The sequence below is a fragment of the Numida meleagris genome, chromosome 3 (genome assembly GCF_002078875.1).
Source record: "Numida meleagris isolate 19003 breed g44 Domestic line chromosome 3, NumMel1.0, whole genome shotgun sequence".
Lineage (NCBI taxonomy): Eukaryota > Metazoa > Chordata > Aves > Galliformes > Numididae > Numida > Numida meleagris.
In genome coordinates this window covers 16,308,310-16,330,980 of record NC_034411.1, presented here as the reverse complement: position 1 = coordinate 16,330,980, position 22,671 = coordinate 16,308,310, and the positions used below count along the sequence as shown (strand labels likewise).

The following is a 22,671-nucleotide window of genomic DNA, read 5'->3' as shown; positions in this document are numbered from 1 at the left end:
TTGTAAAAAAATCTCTCTGTCTGCAGGGTCACGATGCTGGGGCGTATGTTAATATCGGGCAGTTCTGCTGTCAGTGGTAACAGCTGCTTTACACTGAGGGGCTTTCCTTGGAGCTCCTGGAGGTCCTGCTGTGAGGAGGGTTTCTGTTACAAGGACGGTTCCCTCACCACCCCTCTGTCAGGATGCTCGGCTGACTGGGGAGCTCTTTGTAGAAGAAATAGGTCAGGAGCGGATTTAAGCTCTCTGCTGTGAAGTGTCCCATGGAGGTTTGTTGTTTGCACTCCCACACTCAAGGAAGTGCCGTCGGAGTGACAGACCTGGGGCTCCAGGGCTGGGCAGCACTGCTGATAGGCTCGCCCTGTTTTCTCAGGACCTGCAATTAGAGTAGCTGTGAGAAAAATTTGGATCCTGTTTGTGTTCAGAAACCACAGAATTTATGTGACAGTTTTCTGGAAGAATGTGCTTTGCTTCAGGTGCATACAGATATGTGAGCATGCAAGTGATTAACTGTTTTGAGAAGAGAGCTTCTCTTGTCACATGGAAAAACAAATAATGCGTACCCAGATGGTTATTTTGTATTAAATCACCTTCATAACTAGGGGCTATTTTTTTTCTCTTCCTCAGCAAGAAACATGAGCTCAGGAGCAAAGAGGAGAGGAAGGCCCAACAGAGGAGGAGGAAGAGGAAGAGGAGGAGGAGGAGGAAAAGGGAGAGGAGGAGGTGGCAGCGGTGGAAGAGGAGGAGGCAGCAGTGGCCGTTCAAACAGGCCTCAGCTTGGTGGAAATAGGAAATGTTCAACCAAAATTTGGGATGATGGAGATGATTTTTGTCTCTTTGAGGAACCGAGGCTGGAAACCAGGTCCTTCCGTTAATTTGCAGGTTTTGAAATACAGAGATGTTGGGGATGATTTGGGGCTGTGTTTTTGGGTGTATTTGAATATGCACAAGAGTGAAGGGATACTGAAGTTTCTCCAAGTATGAAGCAGTCTTTACTTTAAAGTAAAGATTACTTTTGCTGCATTTTTTTATCAACTTTTTAGTATTTTACAGCTAGGAAAGTTCTTAAAAGGTTTGAAGCTCTGATTTTCTTCTTTGCCCATGAAGTAATTTCAAATCGTATTTGCTCAGAAGACACTAATAAACAGAGGATATGGAAAATAAGCAGTAAATGGATGAATTTGGTATCCTAAATGTATTGTGACCAATCTAGCTTAGAAATACTTGGATGTACTGTAGTCTGAAAATAGTGGGACCTAGCAAAGTTTTTACTAAATCACATTGGACATGAGATAAAATATACGCATGCATCCACACATACACTAACACAGGTACACACATCCTAGTCGCGTAAGAATGAACCCAAGTGAAAACCACTTTGGTAATGGGAGCGTCTGTTTTGAAGGGCAGGGTTTTCTTGTTTTGAAATTTAGGGTTCGGTTGAGTCCTGAAGTTCAGCTTCACATACCTGTTCAGTCAACGTTATGTAGCCAGCCAAATAAGCTGTTTTTTTCAATTTTAATTTGTAGATCAAATGTTTCTGCAAGAAGAGGAGGGCAAACGAAACAAAGACCTGAAGCCAAAATGCCTCTGCAGACCATACATATGACAACAGAGAATCAGAGAAGAGTGAAGGAACTTCTTCGAGAGCTTCAAGGGCAGGATCTGGCTCCTGAATCAGAGTTAGTTTAAACTTCTGAATGCGTTAATAGGCACTGTTAGAAAAAAAAAAAAAAAAAAACGGTATTCCTTTCTTCCCCATAACTTTTAATTTGATCTCAAGTCATATGATTTTGAATGTACTCTGTTCCTCTATGATGTTAACTCTGGGAAAGGTACAATTACTCATTTAAGAGGAGGATTTAAAATTGCAGGGACACAATCTTGTGTCTATTCAGCAGTATAATTTTGTTTCACTTTAATTTGATAACTTTTTATCAGAGTAGCTGGTTCTGGGGAAGATGATGATGAACCTGATTACCTTGATGATGAACAGTGCTGGTCGACAGATCAGGAAGTTTCTGACATGACACCAAGGTCCTCTGCTGAGGCAGCTGTGCACAAAATTGTGGAAAGCGAAGTGTCTCCATTTGCTGTGCACAAACTCTCCAGGTGATTATTTTCAGTGAATAATTTGTTTGCTGAAGACGTAAATTATTAGTCTCAGTACTGTAAACCCTCAGTGCTCGGAATTCCACTTGACTCCAGGGATAGTCTATGCTCAGAACTTCTAAGTTTGTATCTCCTCAAAGTTGGATCCTCAAGTGGATGAATTCAAAATAATGGTTTTATGAAAATGAACAGTTCTAGCATTTTTATAGTACCGTTTTTGATTCTTTCTCTGAGATAACAAAACAAGTATTGGGAAAGCTCAGGCAGCATTGCTGTTACATATGTTTATTCCAGTTAGGTATGATTTTGTAAGCTTTCTTCATCCATTTTGCTTAGATATGAGCTTTCATTAACTATTTTTTTATTTCTTAGAGGGTGTTTTCTGTGTGAGAGGGTTCAGCTTTTTCTGAAGAGCTTTATAGCAGGCAATCTCCTGTAACTATTATGTGCTCTGTTCTGAGATACGAGACAGTTGCTACATAGACCGTCACCTTAAAGACAACCGGGGGGCTTCTGTTTTTCAAGCAATAGCAATAGCATCTCATGCTATACGTGCTTCCTTACTGTAAGCCTCATTAAGCAGATCTGTGGTTGTTTTGCTTCATACTCTGTCACTCACTTGTTGCCATGGGGTCTCTGTGTCGTTGTAGGTATGGTTTTGACAGTGAGCGTTGTAGGAGCGTACTGAGATCATGCAATGGTAATATTGGGGCATCTTTGGAGCGTTTGCTATTGCAGTGCTTTGCTGAGAGATATGGAGAGAAGATGCAGATTTCTGCAACAGCTGCTCAGACCAGTCGAGAAGAATGTTTAGAACAGAGACAAGAAGAAGCTTTTGCCCTGCGGTCAATCTACGGAGAAAAATTTGTAGAAAGAATTCAAAACAGAGTTTGGACGTTTAGTTTGGAACTGGATTACCTAACAAACAGGCTCAGCAAATCTAAACAAAAGGGCAGTTGTGCGAGGGACACAGCAAAGCAGACTTCAAAAGAAATATGTAAATTTTATCTCCAAGGAGGCTGCAAATTTGGTTCAAAATGCAGATTCGGACATGAATTCCCTCCAAACCACCCACTGAGATCAGCCGGGAACTCTGTGGATGATTCTCACCTCAGACCTAACAGCGATGGTCCCGTATATGAACTTGAAGTAAGATTTCCTGAAGAAAACAAGTATCCACTCCAGGCTCCTCTTGTGGCATTTTACAGCACCGATGAGAATCTACCTCTTGCCTGTCGTCTGCACGTTGCTGAATTCCTTTTTGGAAAGGCTTTGATAGCTGCAGAGTCTCATGAACCGGTGGTGTACGCATTAGTGACTTCCTTAGAAGATGAATCTGAAATAAGCGAATTGCTTGAAAACACTCACCACAAATATAGTGCTCCTGCTGTTCCCCATCTTGCAACACCTCCAGTAAAGCTACAGACAGAGTCTGTGTCTGGTTCAAATCAAATATCAGAAGGTACACCAAATTTTCATTTAGGGTTTCTGGGCTTAAAAAGAAAAAGAGAAAGCAGGGAGCACAATTCTGGCTTCTGGCATCTGTTCCAAATCTATTTCTGGAGATGAGGGTCATGTGGTGAGCCAGGTCCATAATCTGTCTGTGCCTCAGGAAGTCACTTAGTAAAGCTGCAGGGGAAGGGTTGTCTGCTGGCTACAATGAGTTAAAGGAGTACACAGCTAATGTCTTCAGCTTGGTAGTGTGAACACGTTGTGTTCCAGCGTAGTTGATAAAATGCCATGGAGAGATGCGGTGTGAGCACACTTGAAACTCTGTGTTCAGAAGCGTGTTTGGAAGGTAATGGTTATTTATGAGCTTTCACACATCTGCTACTCATCAACACAGAAACATCTTTATAGGGAAAAAAAATTACCTACCCTTCCTCACCATTAATTTTGTAAAGTTGGATTTTGTGCTTAGTAAGTGTTGCAGGCAAGTCTATTGTGATTCTCTAGGTACCTCTTTTTTTATTATTTCTTTTGCAAGCACATGCAGCTAGGTACATTTCACAGGGGGAGAGTTGTGACCCTGTGTCATTTATGCCAGGGTGACAAGCAACTGCATGGTGTAGTTTACCCTCCAGCACCCAATTCCAAAGCTGTTTTATCTAAGGTAAACTTTTGTAAGGAGAACTTGCAAGAGTAATAGCATCACAATTTAGAGCACCTGAATAGCGTCAGCCTGTTTTTTGTTGTTGTTTTCTTTTTGTTTTGTTAATAGTAAAACAGGTTATTCCGTTTCTTAACAGCTCCACAGAAAAACCGCTTTGTTCCAGAAACTGAAATCAGAGATTTCAAAGAAACTTCCTTGTGTTATAAAATACTCATCTTTGATAAATGCAGCCTTGATACTTCTTGAGGGCTGGCTTACTGTGTGAGCAAATCCTGTTTGAATTGAGAGGCACTAAGCACCAAAGTGTCTACTCCAGTTTCAGCCTTGGCTTAAAAGTCCCTGGCAGTGGCCTACTACTTAATGTTACAGTGTAGTTTTAATCAGTTTAGGCAGGTGTTACCATCACAGTCTCGTGCTGCATACCAGTAGTTCTGTGGTGAATTGCAGTGTACCAGTTGCCAGTCAGGTTTGCCATGTGGCCACCCAGACCATGGTGTTGCAGAGCACAGCTGGTGCACATGTCGTGACAAGTGGAATGGAGCTGGGGAAGCAGTGCTTTGTCTGGCAGGGAGAGGGGAGGTTTGCTTGTTGAACTGAATGCATGTCAAAAAGTGCCCTACAGGTCCTCATCTCCTGTCTAGCAAGGTTCTGTATCGAGGGCACTACTGGAGCGCGTGTCTCTTCTCTGCTGTGCTGATGGAGTTATCTGCCTTGATAGTACCTGAATGTATGTTCTTTGTTTCAAGCCTCAGCAGTGTCAGAGCCTCCAGAGGAAGAGGTGGCAGAAGAAGAGGAGGAAGATGAGCCCCAACAAGTCATCGTGGAGAATGAGAGTTATGTGAACCTGAAGAAGAAGCTTTCTAGAAAGTATGACATCAACTCAAAATCTCTGTATAATGAAAACGTTAAAATCTGTATGCAATTTCGGCTGAAAAAGGTATAGTATACAAAGCAGAATATCTCTTGTTCATGTGTGCTTTAGAGGAATACATATTAAAGCAGTGGGCTGCTGTTTCACTCTTTGTTTTCTTACTGCCATGTTGCTCATCTTCCATTAGCTCAGCAAACAATGCATCTAACATCTGTCACCAGTTACATACTTCCCCTGAAAGAGAATGAAATATGCAGTGCAGAATGTTTCAGAAGAGATATAGGCTAGGTTGATTTATTTATTCGTATTAGTCTTTTGCAAACAAATTGTGTCTTGTTCTCAATGCAGAAGCTTCTGGTTCATTAGATAGGGTTCTGCTAACTTTGAGCAACCTGCAAGGAGTCTTGCAAAGCTATTGCACCACTGTCAGATAGTTAGAAGGGAAAAATCAATGGTAGTTTTTATTTCGGAGCTTTCATCTGACTATCGGATTGCATATCCTGGTAGAAGGTTGCTCAGACTGCTTCTGCATGCTTAGATACATCAAATACTTCAGAGAATAACAGCTGCATTAGTTTGATGTTTTAGAAGATATCCTTTTGCTCTATTTAATAGAAAAGCTTGATGCAAGGAGAGAAATATATGGGTTATTGTATGCAGGATGTTACATTAAGGTCAAAAGGACTGTTAACAACCAATATTGTTGAATCTAGGACTCCAAAATACTACTTTCTTACTTGTTTTTGTGTATCAGTCTTCTAGACGCTTCCAGTCCATGTTGCATGAAAGACAGAAGCTCCCTGCATGGCAAGAGAGAGAGACTATTCTTGGTTTGCTGACGAGCCACCAAGTTCTTGTTGTGAGCGGCATGACAGGGTAAGAGTGTGATTGTGCATGCAGACTTTATGTATTGAGCTATACATGGAAGGATGTGAAATATATAGAATCATAGAGTATTCTGAGTTGGAAGGGACCCGTAAGGGTCATAGAGTCCAACTCTTGGCTCACCCAAGCACAGCACCACCCAAAACTCACATCATATGTCTGCGAGCATTTTCCAGACACTTCTTGAACTCCAGCAGCTTGCTGCCATGAGTACTGCCTTGGGGAGCCCATTCCAGTGCCCAAGCACCTCTGGTAAAGAACCTTTTCATGATATCCAACGTGAACCTCCCATTTTGCAGCTTTGTGTTGTTCCCTCAGGTTCTATCACTGGTCACCAGAAAGAGGAGATCAGCGCTGCCCCTCCACTCCTTCTTGTGAGAAAGCCATAGGCTGCCATGTGGCTTCCCCTCAGCTCCTCTGCTCTGGGCTGAACACACCAAGAGACCTTTGTGCTCCTCACACTCATTGCCCTCTGGACCCTTCACCATCTTTGAACACTCTGTAATAGTTTTATGTCCTTTTCAGACTGTGGCACCCAAAAAGATTTTCTCTGTGAGATCATTTGTTCATACCTGATTCGACTCTTGCTATACCATTTCAAAAATAACTGCTTGAAAGCTTACGTGGGAGAAAAGGTTAGGGTCATTATTCATCCCTGACCAGTGGCAGCAATCTTAGATGAAGTTCATGGGAAGTATGACATTAATGGAATAAAACAGATTGCAGGTGGAATGCAGTCAGTTTATTTGGATGGAAGGTGTTTGCCTTTTGTTGAGTTTTGTTTTTTATCATTTTGTTTCATGTGATGCCTGATTTTTTTTCATGCAGATGCGGGAAAACCACTCAGATTCCTCAGTTTATTTTGGATGCCTCATTGCAAGGTTCTCCAAACGCAGTTGCAAACATCATCTGTACTCAGCCTCGCAGGATCTCTGCCATTTCTGTGGCTGAGCGTGTCGCCAAAGAGAGAACAGAAAGGGTTGGAGTTACTGTCGGCTATCAGATCCGCTTAGAAAGTGTAAAGGTAGGTATGCTTTCTTTGTTGGTTTTCATCTAGTTCTATTAAAACATGTTTAGTGCTTGTCTAGGATACGGAGTCTCTGTGCTATATCCACCATATAGTGAGATCAGCAAGTCTGTATCACCTGTATTTTATATTATATTATTAAAAAGTTGTTATATTTTATTTCATCACAAGTTGTGCAGTCCTCTTTGCAGAATGAGAGTGCAATTCTGTGTCTTGTATTGTTGTTTCTCTCTGTTGAGACAGTGGGTGAAGGGTCTGAGAGTGTGATGTTCAATGCTAGTAATGCTTTCCTCTAGAAGGTTATCTGAGGCTACTGACTTCATTTCCATGCTTGTTTCCATTTGTCTCCAAGTGAAGCCAGAGGAGGGAGTTGAATTTAAACTTCTGTCCTAGAAGTGAAATTTTATCTGCATTCCAGCTGGTTGCTTTTTTCCAATAAATGTTTAAAATTGCTTGTTCAGATTCACTGAATCTTTCTAGGGACAGATATCTAAGTTGGTTATCACAAAGCAACTTCCAAAGGAAAAACAGTTGTTTGTTTACCACTTATAGTTAGCAATGCCCCCTTGGTATGAAGCAGGTGCTCTTAAGTTTTAATCAACAAAGAAAAATTGTCCGGTCCTGTCTCCATCAAGGATTGTGTTTCCTTTCTGTCATACCCAGCACTCAGCTGGAGCTTTACAGCCACACACACACTCTCTCTGCGCTGTATTAAGCTGTGCAAAGTCCATCCAAGTGCTTTGTTTTACCTCTCCAGTCCTCAGCTACCAGACTGCTGTACTGCACCACTGGTGTGCTGCTGAGAAGGCTTGAAGGTGATCTGACTTTGCAGGGAATTACACACATTATTGTTGATGAAGTTCATGAAAGAACGGAAGAAAGGTGAGTAATCTTTCGTCCCATAAGCAAAATGAAGAAACGGTTGGAAAGGTAGAGGTGATGATGAAGATGTAATACCTGAAGTTGTTTGTGGCAGTAATGTGGGCTAGTGGAAGGAGTCTGGTTTAAGGTTTTTTATCTTAAGGCTGTTAGTATGTAAAGCGAGCACATCTCTTTTAAATTCTGTTCTTCCAATCAGCCATCATGTTGCAGTGGTGTTGAAAAGAGGCTTTGGATGGGAGTGGGGTGTTTGTTAACTTTTTAACCAGAGTTTTCTGGTTCTCACTCCTCTCTTCTTTCAGTTTTTATGAAATATCGTAATTCTTCGGACAGCCTTGTGGGAACTGTTTTTTTCTTCTGTAAACTAGGTGGCAACGGTCCTTTTCTTAGATGCTTTCCTTGTGAAATACTGAAATACAGTAGGCTTTGAGGAGGCTTTGATTGTGACCTGTTAGTCTACGGCTCTGGTTATATTTTAGCCTCATAAAAGGATGTGTATCTCTCAAAGATTCTTCTTTCTTCTCATCAAAAATTGCTTGTAAGCCTTTAGGCATATCACAAAAGCTATTAATGCATAGGGAAAAATATGGTGAGCCGGGAAGAGTACATAAGTTTGAGTAGCTCTTGCACTGGAGAAGGAGCAGAAGTGACTCATCTGTTAATTAACTTACTGTCTAATATTGTTGTCTTGTCGCTTATGTAGTTAATTTATGAGATAACTGGAGCTTTTTGTTGTTTAAATAAATTTGCTAAGTAATCCTGACTCTCTAATAAGGAAAAGCTAGAAAATAAGCTATGTGGGAACTGTTAGGTCACGGCCTGAACCAGTGATTGAGCACCTGGTGAGGGGCGTAGCCAGCACTGGGAGCACAGGTGTGAGCAATTCACTTGTGCCACCAGAACCTCCCCTCATGTAACGGCTGGCAGCTGCAAGGGAAGGATCTCTACTTGGAGATTGCCTCCTTCAGAATGTTCAGCCAGCCCTGAGCCTCAGACAGGGGCAAGTGATTCCTCCTCTGTTACCACATTGTGACCACTGCCTTTGTTGGGTGATCTGAAACTGGTTAAAGGCAACTGTATCTGCTGTCTGCCTATCCTTACGTAAGTAGATTGGCTTCCATTAACTCCCTGCATCGTCAGCCTCCAGCCATTTTAAGAAGCTCATGCTGTTGATATGATGGTGTTGCCCACCTACTGAAAACATTGAAGGTGGAGAGAATAGGGAGGAAAAAAAGAGATCTGAAAACTAACACAGGGAAAGTTCAAATGTCTTTTTGCTTGTTTTCTTCAGCGACTTCTTGCTGCTGGTTTTGAAGGATATAATGGTTCAGAGACCAGACCTGCGCATTATCTTAATGAGTGCCACCTTGAATGCAGAGCTTTTTTCGCAGTACTTTCACTCCTGTCCAATTATTAACATACCAGGTAAAAACAGTCGTTTTTATTGTCTTGTCAATATTCATTGCTTTAGAGGTTTGGTTTTGATTTTTCTGCTTCTGAAGTGTTTCTATATTCCTGCATACGTCAATGTTGAATGGGAAAAAGATCATATTAACTAGGGTTTTAAGCAAAGGGCTAACTGTCTATAGTCACAAAACGTGGATTTCTACAATAACTGGGATTACAAGGTCTTAAACAGAAAGGCTAAGGAGATTTATCAGAAAAGTCTTGGAAATTGAGTCTTTTTGATGCTTGCTTTATTCCAGCAGAGCTTCCCTCCCCAAAGGCCAAAAGTGATGAGACACACGTGACGTGGTTCCCTGAGCTGGTTTCACCACAGCTTACATTTCCTGTAAGGGTATCAGCCCTTCTCTGACCGTGTATGTGTGTGTTACCAAACCATGCTTGGAAAACATCTGCTGTTTGTTTTAGACAGAAATTATGTTGAAGAGCACAGAGGAACATAGATGAAAATCCCATGTTAGGTTTTTTAGGTCACAGAGGTGGATTAGGGATTGAAGTGATGAAGCCAGTGTGTGAAATCATAAGCAGTGTGACATAATTGCTATCTTTTGTCTTTTCCCTCTTCTGTGGCATGTAGGTTTATTTTCTTTCATTCCTTTTTAGGTCGAACATTTCCTGTGGATCAGTTTTTTCTGGAAGATGTGATTGCAATGACAAGGTATGAAATTGCCAAACTGTCTCATATTATTTGACATTTAAACTTGCACTATTGACTGCACTAGATCTGTGCATAATTTTTTTTTTTTTAAAGAGATCCTCTCAAATATCCCCTTCACTTGAAGCCCTAGAGTTCTGCTAAAGCACTGTCTGTAAAAGATGCTTCCTATACTGCTGCAGGGTCTACAATACCATGCAAAAACAACTTTTCCTGAATGAGATACCATGTAAATACTCAAGAAGAGGTGAACTTTGCCATGAAGAGTTTGTTAGTGCTTGTGTATTGACGGACTTACCTCCTCATCCGCTCCGTTTGTGGTAGTTAGATATTGGCAAGCAAAAGAAATACAAGTTGTTACATTTCTTCACTGAAGGTGAAAAACTGCAGGGTAATGAATGTTGCCTTTTTGTAAGCCCTACCTTGCAGCATAAAGGGAGACAAAGGTTCCTGCTGTCAGTTGTAGCTACTGGAGAGTCGCAGCAGCTCAGATATTCCAGATAGTAAATCAGTCAGCTGTTGTAAGTGATATGCAGATCGTTGGTCTGAGCTGCTCACTTAGTTCAGGTCACATTTGCAGTCCAAGTGTTTCTCATTACAGCATTTAAAAGACAAACATCCCAGTATGGCAGGACAGCTCTCCCTTCCAAAGCTGCTAAAACTTTCAGCACTGATGTCTTGTTAGCGTGGGAGAGAAGAGTTGTAGTGCAGGTGATTGCACTTTCTTGGCCATGGTTCATTCTGGAACTCCCTTGCACTACAGTCAGAGTTACCAATAACTTAAGTTGCGCTGAGGCTTAACAGCTCGCTTTGCCATGCCCTTCCACCAGTAAAACTGAATCTATTTCAGAAGCACTGCTTTACCTGTCCTTGCAGTGGAGTTGGAGCAGTAACATGAATTGCAATAAGTGTGAAACATAATTACATGCAAATCTGAGAGGAACTTTGTATAGTTTTGATACTCTGTCTCTGTAGGTAATTATTAGATGGAGACTGTTGGGCTTCTTTCCATGCCACTGACCATTCTTCTGCCATTCAGGTATGTTTTGGAGGACAGCAGTCCCTACAGGCGCAAGACAAAGCAAGACAACAAACTGACTGCGAGACACAAAAGAACCGCGTTTGAAGAAGTGGAGGAGGACCTGAGACGTGCTGGACTTCTGGAAGACACTGACTCAGCTGTCAAGGATTCAGACCCAGACCAAAAATTAACTCTGAAGCAGCTACTTAAACGCTACAAAGGTGAGCCCCTTAAATCTAGTAGGCTTGCACATAACATTTGTAAGCCAACGTATTATGGTAGCATATACTACTGTATGTTGAATGCAGGTGTGTAATTCAGAATTCTGTAGTGGTTAAGTTAAGCACATTGCTGCTTTCTAGATGAGATGAGAAACCTTTTGTAAGCTTTGAAAAACAAAACAAAAAAACTCTTCATTTTCTTAAGCTGTAACAAACACCTGGACTGCAAACAGTTTTTAAGCGTCTGAAAAGGGACGGTTTTCAGCCACTGTCTATTTCCATCCCTTTTTGGATAACTTGTTGACTTGGCGTTTCCTCTCTTTATGTGTTCTTGCTGGAGCAGCTTTACATAATGCTTAGCATGCATCTGCCTCAGGGATCAAGATCACTTCAGCATCACAAGCCTTCCTTGAGAGGGAAGTCACTGTGAAAGGCTTAATGAAGTGGGCAGAACTTTACATTAACTTCCCCCTCTCTCAACATCAAAATACTCCCCGTGCTTTGTCCTGAAAAATTCCTTTCTGCACACCCTTGTGGTGAGCTGTGGTGAGGCAGTGAGAGTCATTGCTCTCAATTGCTCTTCACATTCCTGCTGGACATTTAGCATCTTGGAAGGGTAATGGGGTTGGTCTGTTTTTGAGTTGATGTAAGAAACATTGGAAAGGAAGAGAGAGAGCCTGAGAAGGTGTCAGTGAATCATAAAATCATAGAATGGCTTAGGTTGAAAGGGACCTCAAAGATCATCTATTTCCAACCCCCAGCCATGGGCAGGGCTGCCCCCAGCAGCTCAGGCTGCCCAGGGCCCCACCCAGTCTGTCTTTGAGCCCATCCAGGGATGGGGCACCACAGCTTCTCTGGGCAGCAGTGCCAGGGCCTCATTGCCCTCTGAGTGAAAAAATCGCCCTAACATCTAATCTAAATATCCCCTTTAGCTTCAAGCCATCCCCCCTTGTCCTATCACTTGTCAGACCGCATAAAAATACATCTCCCTCCTGCTTATAAGCTCCCCTTGCGTTCTGGAAGGCCACAGTGAGATCTCCCTGGAACCTTCTCTACTTCAGGCTGAACAAGTTCAGCTCCCTCAGCCTTTCTCCATAGGAGAGGAAGGGACAATCCCTTCCTTCTCCTTGCTCCCACCCCTGTGTTGCCCTCTATTGATGCAGCCCATGATACCGTTGACCTTGCGAGCTGCAAGTGCACAGCTGGCTCACATTGAGCTTTTGTCCACTAGGACCCCCGGGTCCTTCTTTGCAGGGCTGCTCTCAGTGAGTTCTTCTCCCAGTCTGTACACATATCTGGGATTGCTCTGACTGAAGTGCAGTGCCTTGCTCTTGGCCTTATTGCACCTCATTAGGTTCCCATGGGCCCACTTCTTGAGCAAGTCCAGGTCCCCTTGGATGGCATCTCTTCCCTTTATTGTATCGACTGCGCCGCTGACCATGTGAAGGCTTTCAGCTACTCCTACTACTATGTACGTGCACATATCATTCTGCTCGTAGATAAATCATGGTCTAGGCTCTATACAGGGCAAATGTGAACCCTGATAAGGTATGAGAAAAGAAGGGAAGAGCTGGAAGAGAGGGAAAGCACGGAGGGAAAAAGTAACAGACTGAGTGACTTATGAGGCTGCCTCTGTCTGGTATAAACCAGGTGCTGTTTAGGCTGAGGTGTGCGTGTTTATGCGGCCACGCTGGTTTGTTGTATCCAGCACTTGTATTTTATGGGAGATGAACTTAACTGTGTTGTTTCTTTCTTTTTCCCCAGGAGTTAACAAGGCAGTGTTGAAAACAATGTCTGTCATGGACTTGGACAAAGTTAATCTGGAATTAATTGAAGCCTTGCTGGAGTGGATAGTTGATGGCAAACATTCATACCCCCCAGGTATCTCACACTGAGAGATGAACAGAGGTAGATGCACAGAGATTGTGTGCTTGTGGACAGCCTCAGGATAATGTTTTGTGTTCAAAGTTCTGAGTAACAAAAGCCCTCGTGTATAGGATGGGGAGGATGAGAATTGTCTACTTTGGAAACTCTTTGGTGAGAAGTTGTTGCAGTCTGTATGCTTTTTGTACAATAACTGTAAAAGAGAGCTGGAGTTTTCCCTTGGGCCTTCTGCACTGATTGTTGACTGATTGTTTTTTTTAATTGATGTATTTAGGTGCTGTGTTGATATTTTTGCCTGGCCTAGCAGAAATCAAGATGCTTTATGAGCAGCTCCAGTCTAATGCCCTTTTTAATAACAGGCACAGCAAGAGGTAAGGCAGAAAAACTCCTAAGTGGTATCTTTACCCATTTAAAAAAAATGAGTAGCTTCCAGCACAAAGCCTGCCTTTATCAAAGGACAAATAAAGTTTATTAAATATGTGAGTTTGTGATATGACCCAGTCAAGGTAATTCCTATTCTACTGTCTTGCTCTGTTCGTTTTTTCTTCTCATCTCAGAAGTTTGAAAGGTGTCAATTTTGTTACCTGTGGTAGTTCCCAGAGATCCTAGTGATGAGTTTCTCCACTTTGCTCTCCATGTGATCCACTGGACTGTTGAAAACTTCACCTCAGCTATTGTTCTCTTTCAGAAGGTCTCCTGAAAAGCCTCCAGCTGTTACTGTGGTTGTATTTGACCACAGATTGTTATGTGGAGATGTAACTGGATCTCCTTGACTAAACAGTAGTTACACAGATGCCTTGACTGGAGTTATTTTTTCCAATCTGGCATTATAAATTGAACATTCTAGACTGTTCACAGGAGACAGAATTTTTTTTCAGCTCCATTCTTAGACCTGTCCCTTCTGCAAACTTCTCCACCTTCCTTTAGAACATGTCTTAAAATTGATATGGCAGAGAGGTTTGCTCTTTTTTGCATAAATCTGTGCAGTGTCTGGTACTAGGAGTGCAAGAGTGCACGCAGGCAGACTGTTCCCAGGAGGGAAAAAGCAGAGATGTGCTGAGCATGTTCTCGTACTGTTCCTCCAGGTGTGTTGTTTATCCACTTCATTCTTCACTGTCCAGTGAAGAGCAGCAGTCTGTGTTCCTCCGGCCTCCTGCAGGAGTTATCAAAATCATCATCTCTACCAACATTGCAGAAACATCTGTCACCATTGATGATGTGGTCTATGTGATTGATTCCGGAAAAATGAAAGAGAAAAGGTACTGGGATTCATTTCTGCTCTGTGCAAAGAGCTGGAAAGAATGTGAAGGAGCTTGATCTGCAGAACGCTGCTAGGAGGTGGGGGAGCCAGTCTGGACCCAGATCCAGCTGCGGGGGTGGGAACTGGGTCCATACAGAGGTTGGCAGCATCTGTCTGCTTGAGCTCTAGCTTGTTCACCCTGCACCCATGAATATAAGCCTGTTTCTTGCTCTTCTGCAGATATGACCCAAGCAAAGGAATGGAAAGTCTGGAAGACACGTTTGTGTCCAGGGCCAATGCTCTGCAAAGGAAGGGACGAGCAGGCCGCGTAGCCTCAGGTGTCTGCTTTCACCTTTTCAGTAGCCATCACTATAACCATCAGCTCATAAAACAGCAGTTACCAGAAATACAAAGAGTGCCCTTGGAGCAGCTTTGTCTAAGGTGAGCTGTTGTTCCTGTGTTACCTGAAAGAGCTACTGTAGAACGTCCTCTGTCTACAGCAGGACCCATCTGAAATTAAGGAATTTAGTTCCTTCAGTAGCATCACAATACCAAGAAACTTGCTTTGGAGGTTTCAGGTTCTCTTGATGTCACTATCACAGTCTCTCTGCATCCAAAGATCTAAGCGTACTGTGTCCCAGATCTCCCAATCCTTCTGCACAGTGCTTACCTCTTATTTGGCACTAAGAAAAACATCTCCCACCCCCTGTGAAAGATACTTGCATTCCTGTGCTCTGGATGCACAGCAGGTGTTTGTCTCTCTATGCCAAATTCTCCCTTGGAGTTGCTGGGCAACACAGTGCAATAACTCTGCAACCTGAATCCAACACTGCCATCACACCAATACTAAATGAAGAGGCCTTCTTGTTCCTGCCTCACTCTGTGCACCCCTTTATACAAAAAGGAAACAAAAGAAGAAAAAATATTTTTACAGTGAAAACTTCATTTTAAAACCTTGTGTGGTAAATAAGAGTCTGTTCTTCCAGACTGTGGGGCTGGATGGAGGTAAGCCATCCTCCTATGGCTTCCTGACTTTAATCACTCTTTACAGAACCTCTTCAAGGGACCGTGTTCTTGAAAGTAATTTTCTCTATTTTTGATGAATGCTTGCTATTTAGGAATCATAAAATCATAGAATGACCCGGGTTAAAAAGGACCTCAAAGATGATCTAGTTTCAACCCCCCTGCTCTGTGCAGGGTCACCAGCCACTGGACCAGGCTGCCCAGAGCCACATCCAGCCTGGCCTTGAATGCCTCCAGGGACGGGGCATCCACAACCTCCCTGGGCAACCTGTTCCAATGCGTCACCACCCTCTGAGTGAAAAACTTCCTCCTAATACCTAACCTAAACCTCCCCCGTCTCTGTTTAAAACCATTCCCCCTTGTCCTCTCACTATCCACCCTTGTAAACAGTCTGTGGAAACTAAGCTGCCTTTTTCTAATTTCAATTTTTCTGTTCCCTCCTTAAGAATTAAGATTCTGGAGATGTTTTCTGCACAGAGTCTTCACTCTGTCTTATCACGACTAATTGAGCCCCCTAGAACTGAGTCTTTGCGGGCATCAAAGCTGCGGCTACAAGACTTGGGAGCGTTAACTCCAGATGAAAAGCTCACTCCTCTAGGATATCACTTGGCTTCCCTGCCTGTTGATGTCAGGATTGGCAAACTAATGCTGTTCGGCACCATCTTCCGCTGCCTGGATCCTGCACTCACAATAGCAGCCAGTCTGGCTTTTAAGTCACCCTTCGTAAGTATTCTTAATCATGCTTCCAGCTTTGAAAGCAAGACGTTTTCATACAGCAGTGAATGCTGCTGTAACCTGCAGCATACTACACTCGAGTATTTTTATTCTCCTTTTTAGCCTCCCTTGTTTATACGCTTAATGCAGTGCTCATTAGAAGAGTCGTTATAAGTAGATGATGAAAATCACGCAGCAGTGACACAAATATTATTTATAAGTAAGCATAGAAACAACAGTTATTATGGTTAATCTGAACATTAAGTGCAGCCAGTCCGTTTTGTCCAGATTTAGTAAAAAGATTGAAAGTGACTATAAGAAGCAGCTACACTGTGAGATTAATCTGTTCCTGCCTTTCTAGGTGTCCCCATGGGATAAAAGGGAAGAAGCAAACAAAAAGAAGTTGGACTTTGCGGTAGCAAACAGCGACTATCTGGCTCTCCTCCAGGCCTATAAGGTGAGCTAAAAATCATTAGCCTTTGTCAGAAGTTTGTGACGTACTGGAATTCAAGCCGTGATGCTTTATTTAAGGTTTGTCCTTGTCTTTTCAATTAGGGATGGCGTTTAAGTACCAAAGAGGGCTCTCAGGCAAGCTACAACTATTGCAGGGAGAACTTCTTATCAGGAAGAGTTCTTCAGGTAAGTGAGTTTTTGTGGTCTCGTGCGGGGACTGGTTGAGGGCGCCAAGGCAGAGTTCTGGTGCCTCAACTGAGCGAACTGTTGGCCCTCTTGCCTCTGGGTCTCACATCACAGACCTTTCTTTCTTTGCAGGAAATTGCCAGTCTGAAAAGACAGTTCACAGAGCTGCTTTCCGACATTGGGTTTGTGAAGGAGGGGTTAAGAGCCAGGGACATTGAGAGGAAGTGGTCCCAGGGAGGCGATGGTGTCTTGGATGCCACGGGAGAAGAGGTAATTTGCAGCATGTTGGTGCTCTGAACAGATGCTGCAGCTTTTGATGCGGCCCGAATGCCAGCTGTTAGCTCTAGCCTGGTGGGCTTCTGGACACAGCCTTGCAACAAACCACCTCCTCACCCGTTAAGTTCTTCCTCCATGAATGGTATTAGCCTCAATTACTTGAGACCGTATGTGCCCAAGAACAGGACCAGATGTGGAGATGAGACTGACACAGCAGTGTGTTCTGAGAAAGTGAAATGCTGCTGGCCCGGCACGCGTGGCAGCAGCAAGTGCTGGAAAGACACGAGTCTGATTCATGGACTGCACTGAATGTTGGCACTAGTGCAGGCTTTATTTTGGGAATGGAATTACGTTACAGAGCAGCCAGTGAAATACTTCAGCATTGCAGACAATCCTCAGAAAGCAGTACCTGCTGAGCCAGAGATCTCCTGGGGCTATGTGGTGGGATGATAAGGGCTTGGTAGCCGTAGTGTCTCACGTATGGTGGGGCAACGTGTGCTTTCTTTCCCTGGTTTGTAGCCAGACTCAGGGGAAAGATGAGATAGTTGGTGTCCATTTTGCTCCAAATAGCTATTGGGCAGCACCTCTGCCTAGCCTGAGACCTTAGGACCAGTAACTGGTCCTTCTCTGTATGACACAGCAGTGCAGCTAGGAAAAGAAACCAGTTTCAGCAGTGGACCCATTCCAGAAGCAGGGCTTTATCTTTTGACTTACCCGCAGTATACCTAACGTGTCTATTAATTTCATAGGCAAATTCAAATGCGGAGAACATCAAGCTGATCTCAGCTATGTTGTGTGCTGCGCTGTATCCCAACGTTGTCCAGGTAAAAGAATGCTCTTTCACTCTTTGAAGCTGATGTGTTCCATTCAGAGTGCTGCTGTTACGCAGCACATCTGCGCTGCCGGCATTCACCATGGGCTGACTGTGATGGACTGCAGCCTGCTTCAGGTTGCCAAAGCTTGCTGCTTGTTGTGCCAGAGCCAGGCTGCTGAACTCCCATTTGCATTGCTTGATACCACTGCTGTTACTAGAGTTTTTTTCGTGCCACATAAATGTCAGCAGCAAATGTTTTTAAGAACCTACTGTAAATTACAACTATTTAGAAGACAGTGACTACAAACAAACCGACAGCACCTGCAGTATAGCATCTGTCTCTAGTGACTTGTTTACTACTTCAGTATCTCTGTTGTTGATAAAATTAAAACATAAGTTATAGAAGTAGATTCAGCGTTCTGGTACAGCAGATTTTTGTAGCTTTTTGTCTTACACCATACAGGTGAAAAAGCCAGAGGGCAAATATCAGAAGACCAGTACAGGAGCTGTCAAAATGCAACCCAAAGCAGAAGAGTTGAAGTTTGTTACAAAAAATGATGGCTATGTTCACATTCACCCTTCATCTGTGAATTACCAGGTCAGAATCTTTTTTTCCTTCAACCATTCTTTTATTAAAAAAGAAATCACCTGGAGAAGTGAGGATCCCTTTCGAAGCTTAAGAAAAATTCTTCATGATTGAAGTCTCCCTGTAGGCTGATAAATAATGGTGTACTGCTCTTGAGCGCAGAGTTAAACTCCACCCTCGGGAGTAGAATTAGAAGACAAAGTGGCCCCCCCCCACCCCCCGTCATTATTCTGCTGTGTCTGCAAAGCTGCACACAAAAATGCAGTTGCAGTGCTCCCCGGCTTCTCCATGCTGTTAAGATGGCGTGCACGCACAGTGCCTTTGTACCTATAGGTGAGCCAACCCCTCCTCAGGCCAAGATGTTATGTAGTGGGAAATAATCTGATGAAAGATTTGTTTCTTCACGGGTCCTCAAAGCTCAGTTAATTTCCTTTCTATCTTAATGGTCATTTTTAGATAAGAGCTCTTCTCATTAGCATGATAGATGGTAGCACTTACCTAATGAGGTCTGCCTCCATATCTGATGGTTCTGTGCTTTTCCAGGTTGTAAATTACTTGCTTCAAGTGTGGGGTTTTTATCATTAACTGCAAAATGGGGTTTTAAAGGCTTTGAACTGTTTGTCACTCTTGCTTTTCGAAGAGCATAAAGAGTATGCACGTGAAAATCTCCAGTGTGGAAAGGAGAGCTGGGGGCCATGAGGCAACACTGGTATTAGCTGAAATGCTGATCATTAGCTGATCATTAGCTGATTTGTGACACGCTCACTGCAGAGTGGGAAGGAGCAGGGATAACAGGTAAAGTTGATAGCAGCCGTCTTGGCCTGGAGAGTTTGTGAAACATGCGGGCACATTTGCTGCTCCTTGCAGCCCTACAAGAGGCAGGCAATCCTGTATTGGCCCAAGCAGGCAGTAAGAGGTGACGCCGTAAGGGGGATGGTGTACGCCTTCTTTGTGTTTAACCACAATCTTTTGGGCTCTGCCACTGCAGACCAGGCACTTTGAGAGCCCCTACCTGGTGTACCACGAGAAGATCAAGACCAGCCGCGTGTTCATTCGAGACTGCAGCATGGTGTCAGTGTATCCGCTGGTCCTGCTGGGAGGCGGGCAGGTCCACATGCAGCTGCAGAAGGGAGAGTTTGTCATTTCTCTCGATGACGGGTGGATACGGTTTGTGGCTGCCTCTCACCAGGTAATGAAGGGGTAACGCTGGGCGCGCTGCGCATCTCTGCGCGTGAGCCCGTTTGAAATGGGGGAGGTGCGTGCCCAGAGCTTCATGCTCACCTCTGTGCTGTACTGTGCATGCTAGGTGGCTGAGCTGGTGAAAGAGCTGCGCTGCGAACTTGACCAGTTGCTGCAGGATAAAATCAAGAATCCCAGCATGGATTTATGCATGTGCCCCCGTGGGTCTCGGATCATCGGTATGATTGTAAAGCTTGTGACCACACAGTAACGTAAAGACATTACCTGCTAATGCCTGAGAACAGACCAGGTAACATCAGTGTCTTCATGTACCTGTTGTCTCAGAATATGGTGCTGATCTCTGGAAGACCAAGCTGGCAGTGATGCTATTGGCTGGTGTGGGTTTTTATTTTGACAGTTTGCAGAGAGCTTGCCTGTTGCTAACAGCATGCCGGACAGTAGGAAACAAACAGGAAAATGGCACATTTTGCAGGAGGAATAAAAACCAACTCTTAGAACGCGTTTTTCTCTGAAACCATACATTTGCAGTAAGGGGTTTTGGTCACAAAAATGCTATACAGCTGCTGCTTTTAATCTGCTCTTAAATTGGTTTAAACTCAATTCTACATGTTGACCGAGAGTTCACTGAGGTAGCTGGTCTCGTCTGAGCAGGAAGTGATTTGCTTAGTTTAACCCAAAGCCCTTAAAAAGGAAGACTGACTGTAAGAGTTCGGTTGGACTAACTTGCTGGATCAGCAGAGTGCTGTGGTTTAGACATATTACTGCAGAAAGAAGTGGGTACTTCCCCTGAAAGAAGGGCTTTTCAGGCCTCCTAACTGTGGAACGCAGCAGAGAGGGACTGTGGTAGCTCACTAAAAATGACATCGCTGGGTGAATGTACTGCGGGTTGTTAAACTCTTCTAGGAGGTGCTATTCCTCCTGCCACCATGGTACCACTGTTTTCTGGGGGGAGGGGAGGGACTTTTAGCCAGTCTTGCTCTGGGGAAGCACTGTTAACAGACAAGCGTGAAAGCGGCAATAAGAAATGAAACAGTACTGCTTCCTTTATCACACTGCTGGTTTGTCATGTTCAGTGTTACAGCAGCTGAACTGCTTGATGTAATGGCAGCTGCAAATAACAGCTGACTTTGCTGACATCTGTGGTAGAAAGAGCAAACACAATCTCTGCCACCCGACCTGCCTACAAGCAGCCTTCAAGCTGAGGAATCAGCAGAGGCGGGCATTTCTCAAGAGAACAGTTCTGTGTAGAAGCAGTGAGGAAAAAGGGCATAAAGCTGTACTAAGGCTGACTGCTGCTACGATAGGACAGGCTCTGCACTATGCTGAGCCGCAGAAGGCTCTCTGTACCCTCCCCCTACACTTTGTTGATGCCAGCAAGAGAATGCGTCAACAGTAGCACTATATTCTGTAGCTGCGTCCTGGAGGCTGCTGCTTGGTTTTCCTGAGGTCTGGCAAAGAGCTGCTTCAAGCCTACTGCTCTTGTGGGAAGTTTAGAGCACTTCAGCAGAATTCTCACTGTGTTGTCAAGACCGTGCAGCCATTAGGTGTATGAAGTGGCACCAACAGAAGTGACGCTGCTTCTGTGTGGAGCTGGCAGTCTCTCCTGTTCAGGGTCACCAAACAGCAGCTGCATACAGGTTGGCTGTAGAGTGCAATAGGAACAGATCCCATTTCTCACTTTCAACTTTTGTACACTTCCAAAATGTTCAATAAAATGACTTTGCAACCATCAAGGAGTGCGGTGCTTTGGATGGAAACTAGTGCTCAAGGAAGTTCTGCTGGATTATTTTCTACCTATTTAATGCTAAGTCCCGAAGCAAAGGTGAGGGGACAAGGGCAGCAGGGGATGCTACGGGCTGTATTTAGAAGCATCCAACCCACTGCAGGGAGCACTCGTAGAACATTCTAGTGCCTTGCATGGTGGCAGAATAAAGGAAGCTAGAGGCAAGAATAAAGCACATCTGTGCAGGTAATGAGCTGCAAGCATGCCCCTTGTTTCCCTCCTCCCTCCTTTACAAGCACCTCCTGGGCTGCCATGCCACCTTACTGTAGGAGCGGTTGGATGTGGAAGTGCCCCCTCCCCTCTCCTCCTGGCCCCCCAGCTGACAGCCCCTCGGAGGCACCAACCTGTTCTATCTTTATTACCTTTATTACTCCCGTTAGCAGAAGGTGGCTGCTCTGGGCTGATGTGTGGATGTGCTAAAGCCTTTATACAGTACAACTTACTTCATCTTAGTGAAGCGGTGACTTCTTTTGTTAAGGTATAATCTCAGTTTATGTGTTTTTTTGTTTTTTTTTTTTACTTTTACAGAGATCTAGGGCATTCATACACAGACAGTGCAATAGCTTTAAACACCATTATATGCATCTCAGGCACACTTTTATGCTGGTAACCATCGCCCCCCTGTGTAACATCTCTATTTCCCCAGTGCCAGTTTTACAGCTGTTTTGAACAGCTACAGCACACCAAGGGCTGGAAAGCCCTTCCCATGCCCCAGGTAGGTTGGAGGAGGAAAAGCCAGATCCCAGCTGCTACACACCCCCCAAAGCACAGGGCAAACTCTCACCACTACTGCTGAGCTGCATCTGAATTCCCCAGGAGGCAGTCTGTCTCTAACAGGACACGAACCACACGAAATCCAGGTGACTGACTGAACAAAGCAGCAGTGCTGGTGTTCGTGACTGGGAAGAGCATCCCACCCCCTCCAGCAGTGCTCCCAGTTTTAGGTGGAACACTTGTGTTCCATCACTCATCTCTTTCATGGGAGCTGCCTCCCAACCAACCAACCCCTGACAGAGGAGCAAAGATGTCTGTAAGGAAAGGTTTTTTTCCTCCTAAGAGGACTACCTACATGCATTTTCTTCTGCACTGGCTCGTCCACTTTATCATAAACATCACTCCCTTCCCCCAGAATAGTAGTACTTTTAACTATTTGGACAACTGGAATACAAAACAAGAATTCTAAAGCTAGTTACTTCAATGGTTTACATCCCAGAATTATTCCAAGAACGCTGAGTTCATTGGTCCTTTAATGGAGAGGAAAGAAGGA

General features: G+C 44.0%; 1 protein-coding gene across 5 annotated transcripts in view; it reads left to right on the top strand.

The window, feature by feature from the left end:
* The window catches only part of DHX57 (DExH-box helicase 57), a 30,677-nt gene extending 9,323 nt beyond the window's left edge, over positions 1-21,354 (top strand). For 4 of the 5 annotated variants that reach the window (XM_021393194.1, XM_021393195.1, XM_021393193.1 and 1 more), the window contains 23 exons: positions 625-859; positions 1,527-1,679; positions 1,939-2,109; positions 2,760-3,571; positions 4,969-5,159; positions 5,848-5,969; positions 6,807-7,002; positions 7,763-7,887; positions 9,176-9,309; positions 9,952-10,006; positions 11,043-11,245; positions 13,010-13,126; positions 13,404-13,500; positions 14,215-14,388; positions 14,610-14,810; positions 15,839-16,115; positions 16,468-16,563; positions 16,662-16,745; positions 16,878-17,015; positions 17,771-17,845; positions 18,299-18,433; positions 19,410-19,610; positions 19,728-21,354. In XM_021393194.1, the coding sequence (XP_021248869.1) occupies positions 625-859; positions 1,527-1,679; positions 1,939-2,109; positions 2,760-3,571; positions 4,969-5,159; positions 5,848-5,969; positions 6,807-7,002; positions 7,763-7,887; positions 9,176-9,309; positions 9,952-10,006; positions 11,043-11,245; positions 13,010-13,126; positions 13,404-13,500; positions 14,215-14,388; positions 14,610-14,810; positions 15,839-16,115; positions 16,468-16,563; positions 16,662-16,745; positions 16,878-17,015; positions 17,771-17,845; positions 18,299-18,433; positions 19,410-19,610; positions 19,728-19,871 (4,136 nt within the window). In that variant the 3' untranslated portion in view covers positions 19,872-21,354. Of the gene's footprint in view, positions 1-624; positions 860-1,526; positions 1,680-1,938; positions 2,110-2,759; positions 3,572-4,968; positions 5,160-5,847; positions 5,970-6,806; positions 7,003-7,762; positions 7,888-9,175; positions 9,310-9,951; positions 10,007-11,042; positions 11,246-13,009; positions 13,127-13,403; positions 13,501-14,214; positions 14,389-14,609; positions 14,811-15,838; positions 16,116-16,467; positions 16,564-16,661; positions 16,746-16,877; positions 17,016-17,770; positions 17,846-18,298; positions 18,434-19,409; positions 19,611-19,727 lie in introns of those variants that run through there. The other variant, XM_021393197.1, reaches the window with a different exon arrangement.